Consider the following 21115-nt stretch of genomic DNA (forward strand, 5'->3'; position numbering starts at 1 on the left):
TTCATTGCATGGTGACCAGCTCTTGAAACACTACAAAAATGAAATTCTGGGGTTTTGCATCATACAACCACAATATTAATGAGACGTGCCATAGTGGGGGGCTCCATACTAACTTTGACCACCTAGAGTTCTTTGAGTGCACACAATGAATGGTGCACAGGTGTTTTTGCATTTCACCCCCGTAGAAATGCGACCACCGAAACCACGATTTTATCCCCCGCCCTCGGGCTTAGCAGAGCAACGCCAAAGCCACTGCAGCACCACAGCAGGTAATTTTATACCTGAAACCATCCTTCAAATATAATGCAATGCTTCCTCCCACTTTTGCAGCCCAGTATGTAGCCAGCGCAACATTCACACTACTGAGTGTTGTGGTATAAGCCATGCTTGGACCTCTGGAAATAAAAACTTTTGCCACCAACCTGGGAAATGTTATTCGTAACCTGCTAGTGATATGATAAACAGTCACTGGACTTCGTCAGTGGACGCCACAGGAGGTGCTACACTTCGTAAAGGGACTTGAGGCAGTAAAACATAAGTGTGCTGGAGTAATCATAGATGTGTGAAGCAGTTACCTCGCGTAAGATCTCCAGTTTGGGAACACGAAGCATAAGAGACAGTAAGTGCAATGTCGACATGAAGGGGAATCGGTATGTTTTCAAAACAGAAAGACTAGCTGCGTGAAGCAAGGCATCCAACACTGCATTCACACAGTAAATATTGGCTACTGACAGGCTGCTGCATTTTGACCTTGTGTAATAGTTTGTTCAGTGAAGAAGGCAGTAACGAAAAAGGATGCATCTCTGACATAATAAATATAGCACCGGGTTTCTTTACTGGAAGAACTGGGTCCTAAACGAAGTGTCGGAAGTGCAGTTTTTATATACGTATATATGAAGAAATGGCATTTCTGATGGTTGAAACCTCATTTATAAAATCTCTTTTTGCATGATTTCCCAGTGCCAGAATTCGTGATCAAAAACAGAAATAAGTCCCAATGCAGTTACGCTTCGTTTTTGCCAGTTAATAGGTTCCCGGAAAACACAATCTTTCGGCACCAAGGTCCTGTGTAAGACCAAAATGCGATCATATGATAGGTTTTCTGGCCGCTAGATCCCATGTACACAAGAAAAGGTGCGGGACATGCGATTGAGAGCGGTAGGCACCTGCAATGGCAGCCTCCCTGCAGTGCTCGCCTGTGTCATGCGAAAATGCTGCCACGCACTGGGTTTTTTATTCTGGTACCAGCAAATCTTGAGGGCTGTCGCACGTCGCCATTCACAGCTATGGCCACAACCCATTACAATGAGCCCTTTCCCCTAACCGTTTCCCAGTGTGTGGCATAAGAAGCCTACCCCAACGCACCTCTGTTCCCTGCTGCAGGCTGCACAGAGTTAGTGTCATCTATGGTGTCATGCTTTGCTTTGGCAACATTGTGGGCATCATATTCTGGTGTTACCCAGCAGGCTAGATTTCGTTTCTGTTCTCCGGGGCAGCCTTAAAACGACAACGCACGCCTAGGGTTCACTCGGGCTCCACGAGCTCAACGATTCTCACCGAGCGGGCAGGTCAAAACTTCCTTCCAAAATGGACACCCCACGATGCTTCTGACCCAGGTCGAATTTGAGGAGGGTGAACATAAGCTTAGACCAAGTCGCAAGATTGATGTGCGTCACGGGTTGCTTGGGCCCCACCTTATCGGCGTTTGTCCGCGTTTCGTGTTACAATGCCTCATGTGACAGTTCGCATTACGTAGATGTAAACTACAGCAGAGTCTGCCAAGAAGCGCAGCATTGCGCTGGTAAGGCCAAGGACTGACCTTTGTGCTACCAGTGGTCAGCAATGGTTGGTGTCCTATCCCGCAGCATCATTTTCAGTGATTGGCATCTGAAACACATTGTTAGCCTGACTTCATGCTTCAGTATCAACAGCGTCAGACAGAAGAGAAAGCTATAAGTTCCCTATGGTCTGACAATGCTAGGAAAAATGTGACGGACGAAAACAGCTTCCAGCGGAAATCCAGTGTTGAAAAGTAGGATGTTTTGGTAGCACTTCAAAAATTTTTGCTATTTAGCCTTTTCAAAACAAGCGTATATGGGGACATTAAAGCTGAAAAGATGGTGAATTTTACCATGTCCAGAATACACTGCCACTGAAGGAACTACGTAATGCAAACTTATGGCAAGTGTGGTCTCGACTTTCTCGCGGAGTGATCTCGGCTCTCAGTCCACTGTTGAGGATAAAAACAAAGGTGAAAAGGGACTTTAAACAAAAATATGAAGTTAAAAGTAGACAGTGATGCTACAACTAGCAAAATGACTAGTCTTGCTCCGAGAGGAGGCTTGGAAAGCTTAAGATGCAACAGCGAAGAAGGGTTTAACAACAAGGTTCCCGTACCAGTTTGCCGTGACATCATGGATTTCAAAGACTAGGCTTTATTCAAAAGAAACTACACAATCAACCTAGCAACTTCTCAGTACTTGATCAACGCCAAAACGGCATAAACTTAAGGAAACAGTACTTTAAATCTGTGACATCGCATTGACGTAGTGCCGAAGTTACGGTATGAAAGAAAAAAAACATGTGAATTGTTGCTTTTTGTTTTATTTTACCGTTGCCCAGATGCTCATCACCAACAACGATGGCACAAGATCAAACACGAACCATCGCCGACGGTCAAAGAAAAATGTAAAGTGCACAAATTTATTCAAATTTTTTAGACTTTAAGATTCAGATATCTCAGACAAAATTTCAGAACAAGAATGCGAGACTATAAGACAACTAAAGGGCAAAGAAGCCAGTATGAGTGAGACAATACAGCATTCCATATAATTCAGCACATTTCTCTCCAAGGTTGCAAATTCACTGACCCGAAATAGTACTTGCAGCTGTTTCATCTCATTCAATATTTTCATAATTATTGCACATGATGGAGATCGTGAAACTCGGAAAATATATTCTGCGAAATTTGTGCAAGAAAAAAGTAGCCGTAAGCACTGGTTCTTCTTTCAACATGTTCTGCTATTTTTTTTATAGCTTATATTTTTGTGAAGCACTAGCGAATAAAGCTTTACTACTTTTCTTTGTGCCTCCATGCGACATGCTTTGCCGTTCAGTTTTTTTATTTGGGCCATTCAAAGTTCACTTTGAACGTTACAAAACTTCAAAGTTAAACTTGAGCAGAACACACTCTCGAGCTTATTTATTGCACCAAATTTATGCACACCAACATGTACATAAGTGGCAAAGGATAGTGGGATAAAAGCTGCATTTCAAAAGCTTCACAAGTCCTAATATTTCATAAAACAAAACACAACTCACAGTTTCACAACTTCTAGGGTAGGCAGAGCAACAAGGTTGTTCTCACAGCATCTTTGAATCATCTGGAAGCCATTAACACCTTGTTTAGTGAAATGTGAGTAACTGATATTTTGCACACCACTGCGCAAAATTGAAGCTTGTGTAAAATTAGGACCAAGTCAGATAAATGATGAAGGGCCTCATATTTGAAGCCCGTAACATCACACTGCACAAGTTTTCAGCATCATACCTCAAAGATTCTTTGGAGACTTTTGCATGCATAATGACAGGACTTCGGGACACGCAACATGCACATGTTGTGTGTCTGTGTGACTGCAGAAGGGACACACAACATGCACATGTTGTGTGTCCCTTCATTCGATGTCCTGTCTTTGTGCACACAAAAGTCTCCAAAGAACCATGTACAACCAATTTGCCCAAACTTATCGCTTCTACCTCAAAGAGTAAAGATTTCAAATAATTTTTTGTCGCAAGACCCATGGCTCCTCTTATCTATGCCTCCCGTGATGCAAGCTGCGAAGGAATTTCTCGACTTGCCACAGAAACGTGAAGCCAGCCACATGTACCATATATGCATGAAGCCTTCTGCCCTTAAGAACAAGTGGAAGGCCCAGACGCAGGCACCACTTGCAGTAGGAGCCAAGGGTAGCACGTGGAAATGCGAGCAACAGTCTCAACATTCAAAAGAATAGCAGAGGAGACTAAAGCAAAGCTTTTCTTTGTGAATCTTGCTGGGTTTCGTGACCGTGGGTACTGCGGCCCGTGCCGAATAAGCCAACCCACCAAGGCAGAGCAGGTGCACTGCAGGGTTCCTTACAGCACCACCAAATGGCACTCGCCTGCGCACGTCTTCAGCATCGGCCGTGTGGAGGAAAGAAAGAAATAAAGCCAGAAAACTCGCCTTCGCACATGCACGCCTGTGCGGTAATGAGGAAGTAAACACTTCCTGCGGATAAAACAGATTTGAACTGCACCATGTACATCTGCGCATGCAGCCTCAGAAACCACGATGCGTTCAAGGCTCCTGTAGTACTTGCAAGTACGCAACTACGCTCAACAAAAGGCTCGGTATAATTTGCTTGTTCTCGTGTGTGTGCATGTGTGTGTACTCATGTTTCAACTCTAACCGCTCACACATAGCTTTACTGTACACAGATACCTACTCGTAGTATTTCAATTTTTCTTTTTTAAATTCAGAAAACCGGGCACCAATAAAACAACCTAGGCACAAAACCGTGTTTATTCCTAACCATTTATTCATGAACATTCATATTTAAATTCCTTGGCAGGGCGTATTGCATCGTATCCCGAAACACATTCCTGAATTCTATTCGCTAGAAGCCATTGCTCTGGCTATCAGGCTCAGGCTGGCCTTGGTTGTTCCATGGTCCTGGTCCTTGATGCTGGAAACCAGGCTGCCATGGACCTTGCCATCTTTCGTTTTGTCGTGAGACATGAAAGGGATTCAACCCACTGAAGCGTCTGGCCCTCCAGTTGCCCCTGCGTGCTTTCGGTCGCTCGGATGGTGGGACCTCGATGGCATTCTTGATTACCTGTGCAGAAGCCAGTGACAAAGTTGGAACTGTTAGTGAATCATAAGCCTACCCTGATGACTGAAGGCATACATACACAGCAAATGGCTTGTTTTTTTTTTATTATTATCTGGAGGTCTTGCACCTCTAGTGGATTCAAAGAACACGAATTTGAGTGTAGAAAGCTCTACTACACTCAGATGCTCTCAATATGTCACAAGAAACTTACCAAGCTTTGTTTCAGCAAAACAAAGCCTGAAAAGGTAAAAATTGTAGCCAGAAAAACAAATTATTTTGCAACAAGGTTGCGAGGATGACCAGGCAAAAGAGCTGAAGCCTGCATGCAGATTGAGGGTAACCTGCCAACTCAGACAGGGCAACTTCATAGCAGCTGACTGAAAGCATGCATTTTACTCAAGAGTTCGCAAAAAAAAAAAAAGAAGGAAAAAGAAAAAGGGTCTCCAGTCCACACTGTGAAGGTGGTTGGACAATGAAGCTGTGAACGACTAGAATGGGCAGCCCTTGCGACGTAGGTTGAAATTATTCATGTGGTGGCATTCACATGCACTTTACCCAAGCTTTTACCTTTAGCCTAAGATGTTTCAATGGCCTGCGACTTGGATTGTGCCGCTACTTTGTGCACCTACAAAGAGTGTATCAGAAGAGAAATTTGCCGCACCTCATATGCGCACTGCTTTTCAGGAGTCCTCACTATACATGGCTTTCCCATAGCACTGTCACAACACAAATAAATTACTAGGCGGGTTCTTTTACGTACGAAAGTGTAAAATAAAAAAGTGTAGTTATGTCACTCCCTGTTTCCTATGCTACAGTCAAGCTGCCGTTGCCGCCGAAGCATGTGCAACAGTAATCTTTACTGGGAAATGTATGGTGTGGAGCGCCACATACTTCACATTGCATGTAGGCACAGGAATGCCTTATCAATTATGTTGTTCAGATGCTAGTTTTGAGCTCCTTTATTGAAACGTATGCTGTTCTGTATGTTTTATGCGTCATTCTAAAGAATGTATACACTGTTCGCTTCACTTTTCCAAGTGACTGTAGCCGCTGCCTTATGCGGGTATGAGCCATTGCATTTGCGGGTGTGAGCCATAGATGACGATAGTTCGCTGTCAACGTTATGCCATGAAGGAATCCCAGGATCCTAGCCATAGAGAGCTTCACTGTAAAGAAAAAGACCCTCATGTTGAAAAACGAAAACCATGATGAGATTTCAGAAACAAAATTATTGCAGAAACATTTCGCACAACTTTTTAAAAAAAGATGTGTGTAGCAATGAAACGAAAGAACAAGAAGGAAAGAAGACCTGAGTATAATGAACCTCGATGTAACAAACTATTTTTATTTCCCGATGTTAGTTCCACCAAAATATGTGTATTTCTTTTTTCGGTTAAAAAAGTAACTTCGTGACACGGTTTCGGTTTAACAAAGTTTGTGGCCATTTCAAGCATGTACTTAAAACCTGTACAGCTGGTAAATCTAGCAAATTTCTATGGAAATGTCACCTGAGGGAGAGGTTATTTGCAAGCATCCTTCCGCATGAAATTTCAAGCGGCAAAACACCATTGAGGCACGTGCACTGGGACGCAGTATGCAGGAAACAACGCTGCGCCATTTGTGGCGCAACGACTTGCGGAGGCTGCAGGGTAGGCGACAGCTCGAAGCGCTCGGAGAAACACGAGAAGGGTCGATTCCCTCAGCGCAAGGGGGATGGGGAATGGGCAAACACGCAGTAACATGATACAACACATGCTACAGAAGAGGGGGGGGAGGATGTGCAACTATCTGCCCTCACCTCCTAGCATACGAGTCTCCTCCTACCCTTTCTGTAGCTGTGCTTGGCTGTCCATGTGCGGGACCAGGCGCTGTATCTTGGAAGTGATCTTCAGCAAGTGCAAAGAAAAGCCGAGATGTTTGGTGCCTTCCTGTGCATTTTGTTCCCATGTGTCGAGTGTTGGCGGTCCCTCACGTTGCGACAGCGTGTTCTTGGTCATCGAGTGATCTTTGTCCGACACCAATAAAGCTACAAACCTTACTTCGCGTAGTTGTCCCTTTACTTTCGCCATCAATGCTACACCTTTCTGGCGAAACTGCGATATTTCTTTGCCGAAGATTACCTCAAAGATACGGCTCATGGCCCACATATCCTGTAGACAGCCATGCACATCTACAGTTGACCACAAAATTTTATGAACCACGGGATCTGAGGTAAAGGTGTACATCTCCACAACCTCATAATGCAGCTTGATATTCCCATTTCCATCATCGACTCGGATATGAGAACAACATTGTGAGGTGCAGTTTTCCCAGCTACTCTTGTAGGCTGCTCGGAAATTCGAAGTTTTCTGACATGCCATAGTCTGCGAACTTTTGCGGTTGACTGTACAGCAAGGTTAGAGGAGGATAGACATGCGCACTAGGGGGGAGGGCAGATAGGTGCCCGTCCCCTGCTTCCCTTCCATGTCTTCTTGCACCTGTGTTTATATTTTGAGGGTGCCATCTGATGACGGCTGCAATCACCAAACACAGTCAGCCATAGCGTAAAAGATTTACAGCGCTGGGCAGCGCAAAATGCAAATCTTGGATGGCGTGAGCCACGCTGGTGCATTGCGCTCGGCCCGATCTGCCCCGCATGCGCCAACACTCGTAAGAACGCTGTTCTTACGAGATAGTGTCTTGTCAGTGTGATCACTGACAAGACACTATCCACCAGGAATGTTCTGGGCATTCGTGAAATAATTTTTTACTACTAAAACTCAAACCTCAAATTCATTTACATCGAAGTTTGAATGTATTTGAGAAATCGAATAGATATTTGATTCATGAATTGAATTGTTTGAGCATTCTCTATTCGATTAAAAATAAAATATTCGAGCACTTGCACACCTCTAATTAGCAGATAATGACATCTGAGACATGAAATAACACATAGTGCTAAATGAAAACTGTCGCTTGCACATTATCATGATGAGCAGGTGTAAGAGAATAAAATGTGCAAGGTTGAGTAGAAAGGAGGAGTAGTGGTGGTTGCGGGAAGTAAGAAGTTGAATGCTTATTTTCTCACCTACAATATTTAAGTGAAGTGCACACCGATTAATGCCTGCAGTGTAGCATCTCATGGTGTTGTATGAGTATGTAGGTCATTACAATGGGGAACTGAGTGGAAACCGAAGCCAAATCAGCCAGCCTGTAATCGTCACAGGGCCCTACTGTAATCGTCACAGGGCCCTACCTACTCCAGTACACTGTCTAATGCAGTGTTCGGGGCTGACAAGGGTGACATGTTTATCAAATAGAAATATCTTTTGCAGACACCCCGGTCACTCCCTCACCCAGGCAAGGTGGATGTACAGACAAAGGTGGCACAAAAATACGGAAGTTCATACGCGATTTGACGTAACCGAATATCCACAAGCTTTAGCTGTGGTATATTAATTACGCAGTCATTCTGTAGAAAGTGCTGCAGATCAAAAACACAGCAGAGTGACGTTTCTATGACCGAACACCTTGCACAGATTCTGCATAATCACCTGCGAAGTATGAAACGAAGTTTAACGTAAGCAAATTTCAGTCAACTTCTTCTGGAAAACAAGAAAGCACCCATCAGAACTACAGTGGGTAAAGACGGAATATAAAAGGCGACCAATATAAAGGTGTACTTATTTTAGAAGAGTTACGGCTGCTAACGCCATGCAGTTTCCTACAAAAATTACCAGAAGGAACTCTGGCACCAATGTCTATGGAAGCCTCATAACCGTGGTGTTTGCATGGCGCACAAAAGTAGGAAAGGAAGGACAGAGACGATTAAGGAGTGCTATGGGAGCTGCAATCATGGCGGTTCAGCTAGCATGGGAATGATAGTGAGCACAGTGGAACGTCGTTAAGATATACCAGACTACGCCATAGCTCTGCTCTGCTTTAACAGTAGCCGAACTGAATCTCCCGACAGTGCTGCCATTGAACTTGATGCATTTCGCGATTGCCTAAACCACAGTGCTTTATCGTATAGCTGTTGGTTAACGCGTAGCTCTTCTTTACGTAGTAAGATTTTTCGGGGCAATGCAGATTCAAATAGCACATTCTTCTTAAAAGCACGTTGTAAAGCTGGCATGTGAAACAGACGCGAACGCGTAATGAATTTGCAGTCGCTGCACCGCCACCCTTGATCAAACACAGCCAGCACAGGCCACATGGCTCGGCCTGTGGTTTGACTTGTGTGCAATCTCTGAGGTGGAGCGCAATATCGCATGCTATCTCGGAGGCGTTCAAACATCCTGCCAGCTGTGCTGTCGGCACATAGCAAGCGTCCACCGTGAAAGGTGCTGGATGCATCCCAAAGCATGTGATCGGTTGTTCGATGCTATCATTCATCTAGTTAGAGGCAACAGTCGTTTTTTTTGTGCACTGGCTCTTCTTTGAGGGCTTAATGTGGTTTTTATGCTGGCATAGTAAGCACATTTTATGTGTGAAAGGACAACAAGGTGCCGAAGCATCAAACCATCAGCATCGAGAAGACGCTTGATATCATTTGCAGGATAGAGTATGGCTCAAAGAAATCATCAGCATTAGTTGGGGAAGAGACCTGCCATTGACAAAGGGTCACAGCGTGTGGAATGCAAGAAATACTGCTGGACAGTTATATGGCAGCTAATGTCAAAAGGTGTCATTTAAGGGAATCGATGCATCTGGATAATGAAAAGGCATCGGTGCTTTGGCTCAAAAAAGAGCAACGTCTTAAAACGTTCCTGTCAGTGGGCCAGGCCCCTACTGCTCGAAAAAGCCAAGAAATCTGCCTTGCAGTTCAAGCATGAGGGATTCGTTTGCAGCAATGGGTGGCTGTCAAGATTTAAGACCCGCTCCGGCATCAGGGCAAGGGTCGAGTCCAGGCACAACAGTGGATACACTGTTCTGGAGGATTGACAGAATGGGCAACCTCTCCAGTTTCTAGGAAACTATTTCACCGACAACGCATTTAATGTTGACGAAGCTGCCGTTCTACAAGCTGCTGCCAGAAAGGATTTTTGCATTCAAAGACGAAAGTTGTGCAGGCATTATACACAAAAAAGATAGAATATCTACTGCTTTTGTTGTGAACACGGCAGGAAGCGAGAAGCTGCCTCTCTTGGCGATAGGAAAGTCCAGTAAGCTAAGGTACTTTAAAGGTGGCTGAACTGCCATAGGGCATGCCGTGTAGCAGTAACAGGAAAGCAGGGATGATGGCCAAGCTATTTGAAGAATATACAAGGCACCTGGATCGTTTTTTTTTTTTTGCTGGGACGAAATGTCCTTTTGTGTTTGTCATTGCACGCTGATATGCAAAAACCTCTCAGTGATAAAGATAATCTTTTTGCCTCCCAACACAACCACTGTTGCGCAGCCTTTGGACAAGGGCATCATTTGAGCTGTGAAGCAAAACTACAGGAAGAACATGCTGCATAGGATCCCACTTGCAATGGAGAACAAGAAATCGGACTCGATCAACTTGCTCGGCGCCCTGCATTGCTCGCTTGCTCATACCCGCAAGTAGAACAGACACTGTTTTAGGCATGCCAAGTTTGAACCGTGCATGGGTGATGCTGCAGACGTGGTATAGAGTGATGTTGAGGACGATGCTTGCGACAGCCTGTTTGCAGATGTTCTAGGATGTTGACAGCAACGTTGAAATGTGTCTGGACCTAACTTATGATGACACAGCTGGCACTGTTGCACTTAAACCATCACCGGGAGCTAGCAATGATGATGACTATGACGAGACAGATGCAAGGGCAGGTTTGCCATGCCCGACAGTCAAAAAAGCTGCAAAGGTGCTGGATGTACTAATGCACCTGCCTGCAATGAAGAAAGGGCTGTTGAAGATGCTGATACCAGCCCTGAACAAATTTGAAACCACAGTTGTCTCATCCAGACCACCATAGCGGCAAACTAACGTGCAATGAAAAATTAAAAATAAGAGCATCTTTGGATGCTTTTTTCACTCAGTGTATCTTAACTTTTCCTCTGGGTAAGTGGCTGCAAATTTCTTGTCGCCTGTTAAGCGGTACAAGCACTTTGCACATACCTTTCCTTCATCCCAACCAGGTACAGTTTAAAGGGACACTAAAGGTTACCAGAAAGTCAAGTTAAAGTGGTAGAGTAATGTTCTAGAACGTCTAAGGCGTCAATCTAATCGCGAACAGAGTTTTAGTAACCGAGAAATTGAGGTAAATGCATGACACGATTTGAGACCCCCTAGCGACATTCCGGTACTAGCCCGATGATGAAAGCACTCCTCATAATTTGTGTTACTAATACTCAACTACTCATATTAAAATATCATTTTATTCGATTATAAGACGGAAGAAAATGCTACTTGTCTACGTCTATTCGATTCTAAGAAAAAGCATTTTGATGTTACCCTTCAGTAGTATGGGTGGTCGAAAGGTTTCGTTTTCGCTCGACTCTGCGCCGCGCACGCTTTGGAGTTTCAGTAGTTTCCTTATCGCGTCGTGCTGTGTGGGTTCCGCTGGCTCGCGAAACTTTCATTTTGAACAAGCAGTGAGAATGCCGCATCCTTGTGATGTTGTGGGAAGCCTTCCTTGCTTTCCCGCTCCGGAGAGCCGGTGTCGAGGCCGCCGTCGTAGTACGCAACGACCCTGGCAGCGTGAGCCCTCAGCAGCAGGTCGCGCTCGTCAGTGCTCAAATCGCTGAAGTTGAGCCCAGCATCGCGAGCCAATGTGTCGTTGTCAGGGTCCATTGTGACTAGCATCGAAGTTTGCGTGATAGAATAAAGTACCAGCTTATGGTCGCGCGTTTCTCCTTCCGCTAGCCACCATACTCCCGCTTTCGCTCTGCTGTCGGCTCTGTCTTGGCTCTGTTTCTGGCCGCGCGTTTGCGTTTTGCGCAGAAAAGCCGTAGCGCCGTCTGCGGACGGATGATGTCAGTACTCCTCGATCGGAGGGCGAGCGATTTGAACTGCGCTAGAGGTACACAGACGCTTCAGAACGCATTTTCTCTTAAAATAAGTCTCTCCTTGGCACGAAACAAGCGTTTCGAGGTTTCTGGGATAGTATTCAACAGTCCACGTTCACTTAATAGTAACCTTTAGTGTCCCTTTAACAAGGGTCCACTGTACATGAATTTGCCTAAACTTCGTCTTCCTGGCTGCAAATGGCTTTGTGACTTATCAAACTGACTTTTCCAACAAAATACTCTGTTAAAAAAAGAAAAATTGTGGCGATTATGCATGTTTTCAGTCCCACTGCCTTGTGCGTTTAGAAAAATAGGACAGCTTTGATATTGAGGTCAATAAGGCAGCTAAAGCTTACTTAGTAAACAAAGCCACAAGAGATCCTAAAGCCACAAGCATGAAGATCAGACAACTACATGTACTGACCATCAATCACATAGTAGGATAATGATCACAGCACCAGAGTTCCCTCTCCCTTACAGGACCGACGAAAGTGATCGAATTATCAGGCGGGTCAAATTAAACAAGATTAAGAAAAAGCACCAAAACAAACCACTGATTCATTTGCCAGTATTTACCCAGCACTTGCACATTCCCAAAGAAAATGCGTGCCAACTTTATGTGTGCACAATGTAGAAAACTAAAGTAGAGATTACATGAAAGCACCTTAACCATATACAAATCTAATTCGCACCCAATTTTTTAGCAAGAAAAAGGGCCACGGGTCTGATACGTGTTGCAGAACGATGGCCCGCTTCCTACAGTCATCTTTGCCGCAAAACACGTTTTATGCGGTAAAGCATATGAATACCACGAGGGCAGTTTTGTATTCAACAGCAACCGCGCAGGAAATTTTCAGCCATATTTTTTTGAAAAAGGACATGCTAAATGGTGCGCATTAAAATCGGGTAAATACTGTAATCAGACATTGTGAGCTACAGTTACTGCTCGAAAATATTCCCAGGGCAGGCCAAAAATAGGCATTTTCAACGAGAGACGACACAATTTTTTGTTTTGGTTTAAACCAGGTGGTTACTGACTATACTAGAATCAGTGCTCGTTCTTAGTCTATCCTGGACCTTGTTTTCGTGTCTAGTCACCTGTTGCCTTTACTAACCGACTGTGAGACCAGTGATGCTATCTCGGACCAGAAACTTGTAGTGCTGTCTTTGAGCCTTTCCGCCAACACTGTCAACCATACCCGCAAAAATGTTGTTAAACTTTGCTAGAGCTGATGATGTTGGGGTTCTATAATTGCTAGAGGACTCTTATGAGAGATTCCCAGAACATTATATGCATAATCAGAGTCCTGATTGTCTCTGGGAGTACTTTGCTAATTTGGTCATGTCTTCTATAAAGCTGTACATACCTAAGCGTATAAAGAAAACTAGCAATAGAAGCCCTTGGATAACTAGAGAAATAATACACTTAAAGAGACAATTAAAACAAAAACGTAAAATATGAAAAGAATCCTAGCACTCAGACTCGATCCACCATTCAATGTCTTGGAAGGATTCTTAAGATACTTGTGAAAGAATCCTAACAAAGGTTCTTTGGCTTTACAATCCCAAAATTTCTAAAAGAAGCACCGGGTAAATTTTGGAGATATATTAATCCATCATCGAATGCTTGCTCAAAGACACAATCTAAGGAGCACCCTTCTTCTGAGAGTTTCAATGATTATTTTGAATCTGTGTTCACAAAAGATAACGGTATTATGCCGGGTATTGAATCTCCATCTGACAGGTCACCTATTGCTGACGTTGAAATTCCTGAACAAGGTATGCTCAACCTTTTGCTTCATTTAAACATAAAGAAAAGCCCTGGACCCAATGGCATCCCTAACGAGTTTCTTTATCGATACGCCGAATGGAATTCTAAATATTGTGCATTAATTTTTCGGTCTTCATAGCGGTTTTTACCAAAGGTATGGTAAGCAAGCTAAAGTGATTCCTATCCTCAAAAGCGGCGGTGCTAACAATTTAGCAAATTATCGCCCTTTATCAATTACTAGCACCTTTTCAAAGATGCTTGAACATATCTAGAAAAATCTGTTAAATTATATTAATGAATATAACTTGTTATCTATCCACCAATATGGCTTTTGTCAAGGCCTATCCACAACACCTCAGCTCATCGAATTAGCCCTTGATCTTTCAGAAACTATTAACTCTCGGGGACAGACGGATATGATCTTCATGGACTTTGCAAAGGCATTTGATAAAGTGTCTCACCGTAAACTACTAGGAAAAATTGATGCAATGTTCAAAAATGCTTCTATTACACAATGGTTCTCATCCTATTTTCTTTCTCGCTAGCAATATGTCAAAATTAGTGGTACAAGTCTCAGATTTCATGTGTTAAGTTGGGAGTTCCCCAAGGCAGTGTTTTGGGCCCCCTTTTATTCCTCTTATTTATAGATGACCGCCCAAATGAAATAGACGTTTCCATCAGGGTCTTTGCAGATGACTGCATTATATACAATAAAATTGATACAGTAGGAGACCAGGATAAATTACACGCAAATTTACAGAAGATAAAGAAATGGTGTGATGAATGGCAAATGGTGCTAAACCCGTTAAAAACTGTAGTAATGGAAGTCTCTAGAAAGTTAAATTACTTAAAACTACTCTTATTTTATTAATAATTTTGAACTTATAAGAGTTGAGCAGCATAAGTATCTTGGCATGATTTTCACAAGTGATGTTCACTGGAACCACCATACAGATTATGTGTGTGCCAAGGCCAACAAGTTGTTCTGGTGTCTGAGGCATAATTTACCATTCGCAACTCAAGAAACAAGACATCTAGCTTATAAAACATTAATTAGACCTATAATTGAATACGCAAAGGTTGTCTGGGACCCTTACATTGCTATAAATATATCAAAAATCGAAAGAATACAGCATCTGGCAGTCAGATTCATATTCAATAAATACCGACGGATGGACTCCTCTTCTCAACTTTGTGTACAGGCAGACCTACCGATATTACAGGCTTTATCTTTACCTAATAATATCTTTACCTAATAATTCATCATCATGTTCATATTAGGTATACAGACTTTCTTGAAATTCTTTCCGGTGAAGCCACTAGAGATCATCATTCAATGTTTATTTGTCCCCTGTTATTCATACCGATTGTTTCAGGTATAGCTTTTTTCCAAGAGCTATCAAAGAATGGAACTCCCTGTCGGAAGAAGCCGTTTCATCCTCATCAATTGATTTCCTCACAAAACACATTGGAGATATCCTTATTTGTAAGTAATATACTTTACTTTGTATCTATGTTATCTTCAGCGGTTAATGCTGTTACCTCTTGGTGTTATTAATTTTAATTTATTGTCCCTTTTAGCATTCAAAGTACAATTTTCCATGTACAAAATATTTTATTTGTAAATGTTCGTATTCCACTCCTGCTATAGCCCTGTGAAAGGGCTGGCAGTATCTGTAAATAAATAAATAAATAAATAAATAAATAAATAAATAAATAAAATGTTCGATGCATTCATTGTCCGCTAAGCTTCGCCGAGACAGATGCAGCCAGTAAGGGGTTCACCATTAGGGTCACCATAGGGGTCCAGACCGCATGTTCCAACTAGCCAAGTTCAAGTTATACGGCGAAGGGCAATTTTACGATCTAAACGAAATTTTGGGCCCACAGAATTGCATGGCTGCCGGCCCAGACCTTCACTGAGAAACTGAAACAATTGCAGTCAAAGTAAAAGTAATGCAAGTGAACTGTAGCAGGAAACTCTGTAGCTCCTGCCATGAAACCGTCATTGGTGCACTTGGAGCTCACCTCTTTTCTCACTTCCTCGTCGCAACCAAGGATGGTGCTGAAGGAGAGCTCAGCAGGAAGACTGCTACATTCGCCCTTGCTGTCCTCGTCAGTCGTGTAGTCAAAACCATTCTTTTCCGCCAGCATGACCTTCCTCTCTTTGGCTGTGATGAATTTCCCACTAAAAAAAAAATAATAAATATGGGCAGCGTGTAGACAAAGGAGGCAAAAAGAATGCCTGACATACCTCACTATATGGCCATAAGGTGCACTAAGTAGAAGACTATACCATGGAACCATGTAGCAATTTTTTATGAAGTAAATGAGTGAAAGTCCCCACCTGAATTGAATTCAGGGGTTTTATGCACCAAAACCACAATTGGATTATGAGGCACACCATAGTGGGTAACTCCAGATTAATTTTGACCATCGAGGAGATCTTCAGCGTGCCCCCAATGCATGGGACATTGGCGTTTTTTCATTTCGCCCCCATCGAAATGCAGCCGCTGTGGCCAGGATTTGATCCTGCGGCCTCCTGATTAGCAGCACGGAATCATAGCTGCTAATTAATTTAATATTTGGGGTTTTACGTGCCAAAACCACTTTCTGATTATGAGGCACGCCGTAGTGGAGGACTCCGGAAATTTTGACCACCTGGGGTTCTTTAACGTGCACCTAAATCTAAGCACACGGGTGTTTTCGCATTTCGCCCCCATCGAAATGCGGCCGCCGTGGCCGGGATTCGATCCCGCGACCTCGTGCTCAGCAGCCCAACACCATAGCCACTGAGCAACCACGGCGGGTGATCATAGCTGCTAAGCCACAGTGGCAGTTGCAGCTCACATCTGCACTTGCCTGTTCGGTCAATGCCAGAACACATGAAATTAGGTTGTGCATTTATCATACTGCGAAACTCTGCTGCTATGTACTTCTGTAAAAATGAAGAGGCCAAGTCACCGACCAACAGGCTTTAAAGGGATCCTGAACTATTCCTCGGGCTTGGTGAAAAAACGCAGCCCATGAATGGCATACGATGCTGTGCACATCTAAGCCAAATTTGGAAGTCCTGCGCAGCACGTGCAGCTTACAAGCAGCGTGCGAAGTAACATTTTCTTAAACACTCTCTTTTCAACAGGAGCCTGCTCCTTCTCTTTAGGCGCTATATTTCGTGATACAGCATATTCCCATATGTGGCTGCTATTGGCCAATAGCTTACACCAATTAAGAAGAGTGTTTGGATCAGTGCACTACTTCCTACTGTTACTGCGTATATTTATTCACAAAGTTTAATAAACAGGCTGAAGAATCACAATCGAATTTCTATAACAATTGCATACTTCTGGAAGAAGCCGAGAGTCGTCTGGTCATGCTACGTCGTGGACACCCACGTAGTAATTAAACTCACTCCAGACTGCTTATGAGTGTCGTAGCCGTTGGGTCTTGTTAATGTTGATTGGTTTTGAACCACTCAACTAGCGTCAACGACATGAAAATCGGATCACAAGCATGCTTGCCAGGCGCTCACTACTGGCTGCTCCTGGCTCGACGTTTTGGCAGACTACTGACAGCGCTTCAAAATGCACAAGCTGAATGTGGCTACCATCTGTCGGTCAAGGTGGTGCAGAACAAAGCTGGTCCGTGCCATGCAGCACCTCCAGACTGAAGCGTACGAGCATGAGCATGCACTCAAGCCCTGTCGTGCACAAAGCAAACGCTGTGCATACGCATTGCTGTTGCATATAGCTGCGGTCTGCTATGTAGCCTAAATTCTGTGACTGCTGCAGGGTGCTGCTACTTGTCCGCTCGCTGAGTGCAGCGAGGCTTGCCAAGGACAACAGTGTTTGGCGCATCGTAGGCGCCAAAATCGGAACTATTGGAGTCTACGTGAACATCCAAAATCAAATTTGATCTGCACGCCACAGTGACATGCAGAAGGCGAAGCGTTGTGGGCTCGCCCCGCTCCGCCCTAATCTTTGCAGTGCGAGGCATCAAAGATTGAGCGGGAGCGCCGCGCAAGGGATCATGAACGACCTTTGAATGCCAATAACTCCTCTTCTGCTGAAAGCACTGAATTACTTTTTGCAGCAATGTATTTCTGAAATAGTCTGCAATTTCTGAAATTTTAATTTCAAGTACATTTTTCGACTTCGTTGTAGAGTGGTTCATTGCCCCAAAGGGCTGCTTGGGCAAGCCGTTGGCACCCCCCTGCAAAAAATGATCCTGGCCCGCCCGCAGCGCTTTTTCAGACAGCCAATCAGAGGCGCTTGTACCCTCGTCGTGCAAGACGGCAAAAGTTCCGAGTTGCCTCACTGCATTTCTGGTTCATTGTCTGTGCGCCTTGTGGGCCTTCTCCCGCAGTGTTGCTGTGATGAAGTGGCAGAATTTGCCTTTCGTCGTAAAGCTTGAAATCATAAATCGGGTCGAACACGGTGAGAAGTCGGATGTCCCCGCAGAATGAAAGATTCCGAGGAGCACTCTCAGCACTATCTTTAAGAATAAGGGAAAGATTAGGGCTAAAGCAGCCAAACTCGCCACCCGGTGCCCATGGTGCCCGTCGGGTATGCACGGCCATGTACGAGTGGTTCATCCGAAATTGCTTCAGCCTTGCCGGCTTCCACGTGCTCGGTGATTACTGTAAATTCTGATGAATTTACAGTAATCCCGGGAGAGCTCGAAAACGAAGACTACATTGCCGACATCGTACACAGCACAAGTGAAAGTAGGCACAACGAGGAAAGCAACGACTGTCCTTTGCCCACATCCTCTGAAGTGAATGGTGCGCTTGCACTAGTCCGGTGCTTCTGTGTAAATGTGGAAGGTTGCAGCCTCAGCTGCTTTGACTCCTTAGACAATGCGGGGAAGTGCGTGTGTCGCAGGCAACAAAATTGGCCAAGCAGAAGAAAATGCAGGACTATTTCATGAGAAACTAAGCTAGTTTCATCAATAAAGTGATTTTATAAATGGTATGTGCTTTTTATGGCATCCACTTATTTAGCAGGCTTATATCGAATTATGCTCTATATCGAACTGATAGGAGTTTTTCTTGCGAGTTCGATATAGCTAGGTTCGACTGTACTCGTGCCTTTGAAATGAGCATGTCGATCTATGCTTTCCTTGACTTTTTTAGAGCAACCCAGGAAGATAAAAAGACTCTCTACAATAAAAGTTTGTTAATTTGAAATTCCCGGGGATGCCCAATGAATTAAATGAAGCTCATCCTAATAAAAGTGAGACACAGAAGACTATATTTGATGGAAAAAGGAATGGGAGCACCTCTGGAAGCATCACCATCTGCGATCGTTTCCTGCTTTGTTTTTTTTTTCTCTCTGAAAGCGATCGCTGTAAGCCTATCTTTAATAGCTGGAATGTGTCAGAAAGCATTAAGCATCTTCCTCATCCTCTTCCTAACAGAAGAACAGCAGTGCGTAATTCAGTCCTTCCATCACCTCCGATATCAAAGGCCACGTCGGAGCTTTCTCTTTCTCATCCACATAATTATTGTTCCCTCTCGCTGCGTTGTCATTGCTGACTACCTAGGCGATAATGTCATCGTCTAAGAAGACAATGCAGACCACGGCGCAGCTGTTCACACTTACGCAAACCGCGAAGTCCATGCTGCCCAACAGTTCATGTACAAACCTCACATTTTAACGCACAAGCATGAAGCCGGACTTATCATTTGCGCCTTGTACTGGCACAATGGCGTTATCAGCGAGGTTGCATGCCACGCACGCCTCTGCTCAGGCTGTGTTCGATTAGGCACACAGCACACAGTTTGAAGTCTGTACCTGAAAAGGAACGCGATTGTTCTCCTTGGGTCCACTACTGCTTGGTATTTCACACGTGACAAAGACATGGTGGTACCCACAGTGTGGGCTCGCCACCACAATGGAAACGCCCCACAACACACAACGGGGCATTGACACAACAAAGACGACAAAAACTTGGAGGACGCTTAAGCTTCGCCTATAAGAGTGTGATAGCGTTCAAGGATCCCTGACTGCCTTCTCTCGCTTCCCGGCAACTGCAGCTTATGCAACCGCAATGTTTACTGGAAAACGCTGGTGGCGACCACTATGCACGAAGGTGAGCTTTCTGGCAATAACATGGCTTCTTGTGCGGGCCAATCCTAGAGGTAGTGCGCATCTGTGGCAGAAAAGTTGCACTATTTTCAGGTTTCTGTTATAGTTTCACGCTGTTAATATTTAAGTGAGGAAAGATTTGACATAAAAGGCATGCACTGTCGGTGTTTTGTGAAATTTGTTTGTGGGCTGCCATTCTCAAAATTCCGAGGAGTAACTTTGTCAAGAATGCAAGACAAGGTATGAGCAACTTTAGCGATAGAATGCAGTGGCAATATAACCTGCATGTACCACAGGTCATATAGCAAGGCATGGCATATACATGTACCTAAATATATACGGAAATTTTCGCTTACAGATGACACCGCTGACCTTACCTTGCTTGCTTGACCTTTGCGACTTGAGAGTTGCCTGACGCACCACATCAGCTGCATATGCTCCAATGTCGATGCTGATGCAACTAACCATTTGCATCATGCAGAAATAAATGTAAGAACTGGGCAGCTGTCACATAATTACAGCTTCTTTATTCACTTCTGTGCATGCAGTCCATAAAAACATAGCCTTTGAGATTTGCGGGAGCTATCGCTGGGGCATGGATTGATAAGTACGCCACACCAGCTATCGCGTAGCTGGAAAAGTGACTGTAAATGCGAGCCAGAAGCCAGTCACGGTGTCGCACAGTTTGAATTATCTGTGGTGAATCCAATTTGCATGCAAAACAAATTTTCTAATATATGGAGTTCTATTGAGCTTGGAAAGACTACGCCAGTTAGCTTGAATTATCCAAAATTTTGAATTAGAGGTGTGAGCTGACGAGCTTTTACTTTAGCCCGTATTGCTACCTTTGTTACCATGACGGAATGCCACCTCCACAAACAGACGTCTCGGACCAGAAATATCATAGAAGAATCTTTTTTTTTTTCTCTTTTCGTACTGAGATTGTTCGTGTGCACCAGTCAATGTTTACTCCAACTGACACTTCACGGAACAGTACAAGACTTATAAAAATATACGGATCTCACACATTATATGAATCGATATAACCGAAGCTTTGTATGCTGTTTGCTTTGATTGATGATAATTAGCGGTGATTTTGGCGGCAGTGGTGATTTTCATGGTGAATAAGTGATTTCTTCAGCATTTAGCCCAAAGTTGGAGGACGCCTAAGCTTCACCTTTAAGAGTGGAATGCGATAGTATTCAAAGATCCCCGACTGCTTCTCATGCTTCTTGGCAACTGCAGCTTATATAACCATAACTTGTTTACCAGGAATCATTGGTGATGAACGTTATGCATGAAAGCAAGCTTTGTGGTAGTAACACGGCTTCTTGTGCGAGCCACGGATGCGAGTGGCATTGGAGGTGTAACAGGGGACTGGGCGTGCCACTCTATAAATGGTAGAAATGCTGGAAAAGGGATTCGTCTTTGGG

At 44.0% G+C, this 21115-nt stretch overlaps 1 protein-coding gene across 2 annotated transcripts in view; it reads right to left on the reverse strand.

Annotated features, from left to right (window-relative positions):
• Nucleotides 1-2584: 2584 nt before the first annotated feature.
• Nucleotides 2585-21115, reverse strand: part of LOC142572484 (PC-esterase domain-containing protein 1A-like) — a 33500-nt gene continuing 14969 nt past the window's right edge. Inside the window, exons 6-7 of one of the 2 annotated variants that reach the window (XM_075681638.1) lie at nucleotides 15622-15781; nucleotides 2585-4874 (exon numbers count right to left, since the gene is read on the reverse strand). In XM_075681638.1, coding sequence (XP_075537753.1) covers nucleotides 4656-4874; nucleotides 15622-15781 — 379 coding nt within the window. In that variant the 3' untranslated portion in view covers nucleotides 2585-4655. The remainder of the gene's footprint in view (nucleotides 4875-15621; nucleotides 15782-21115) is intronic. The other variant, XM_075681639.1, reaches the window with a different exon arrangement.

Source organism: Dermacentor variabilis, chromosome 2 (assembly GCF_050947875.1).
Source record: "Dermacentor variabilis isolate Ectoservices chromosome 2, ASM5094787v1, whole genome shotgun sequence".
Taxonomy (NCBI): Eukaryota; Metazoa; Arthropoda; class Arachnida; order Ixodida; family Ixodidae; genus Dermacentor; species Dermacentor variabilis.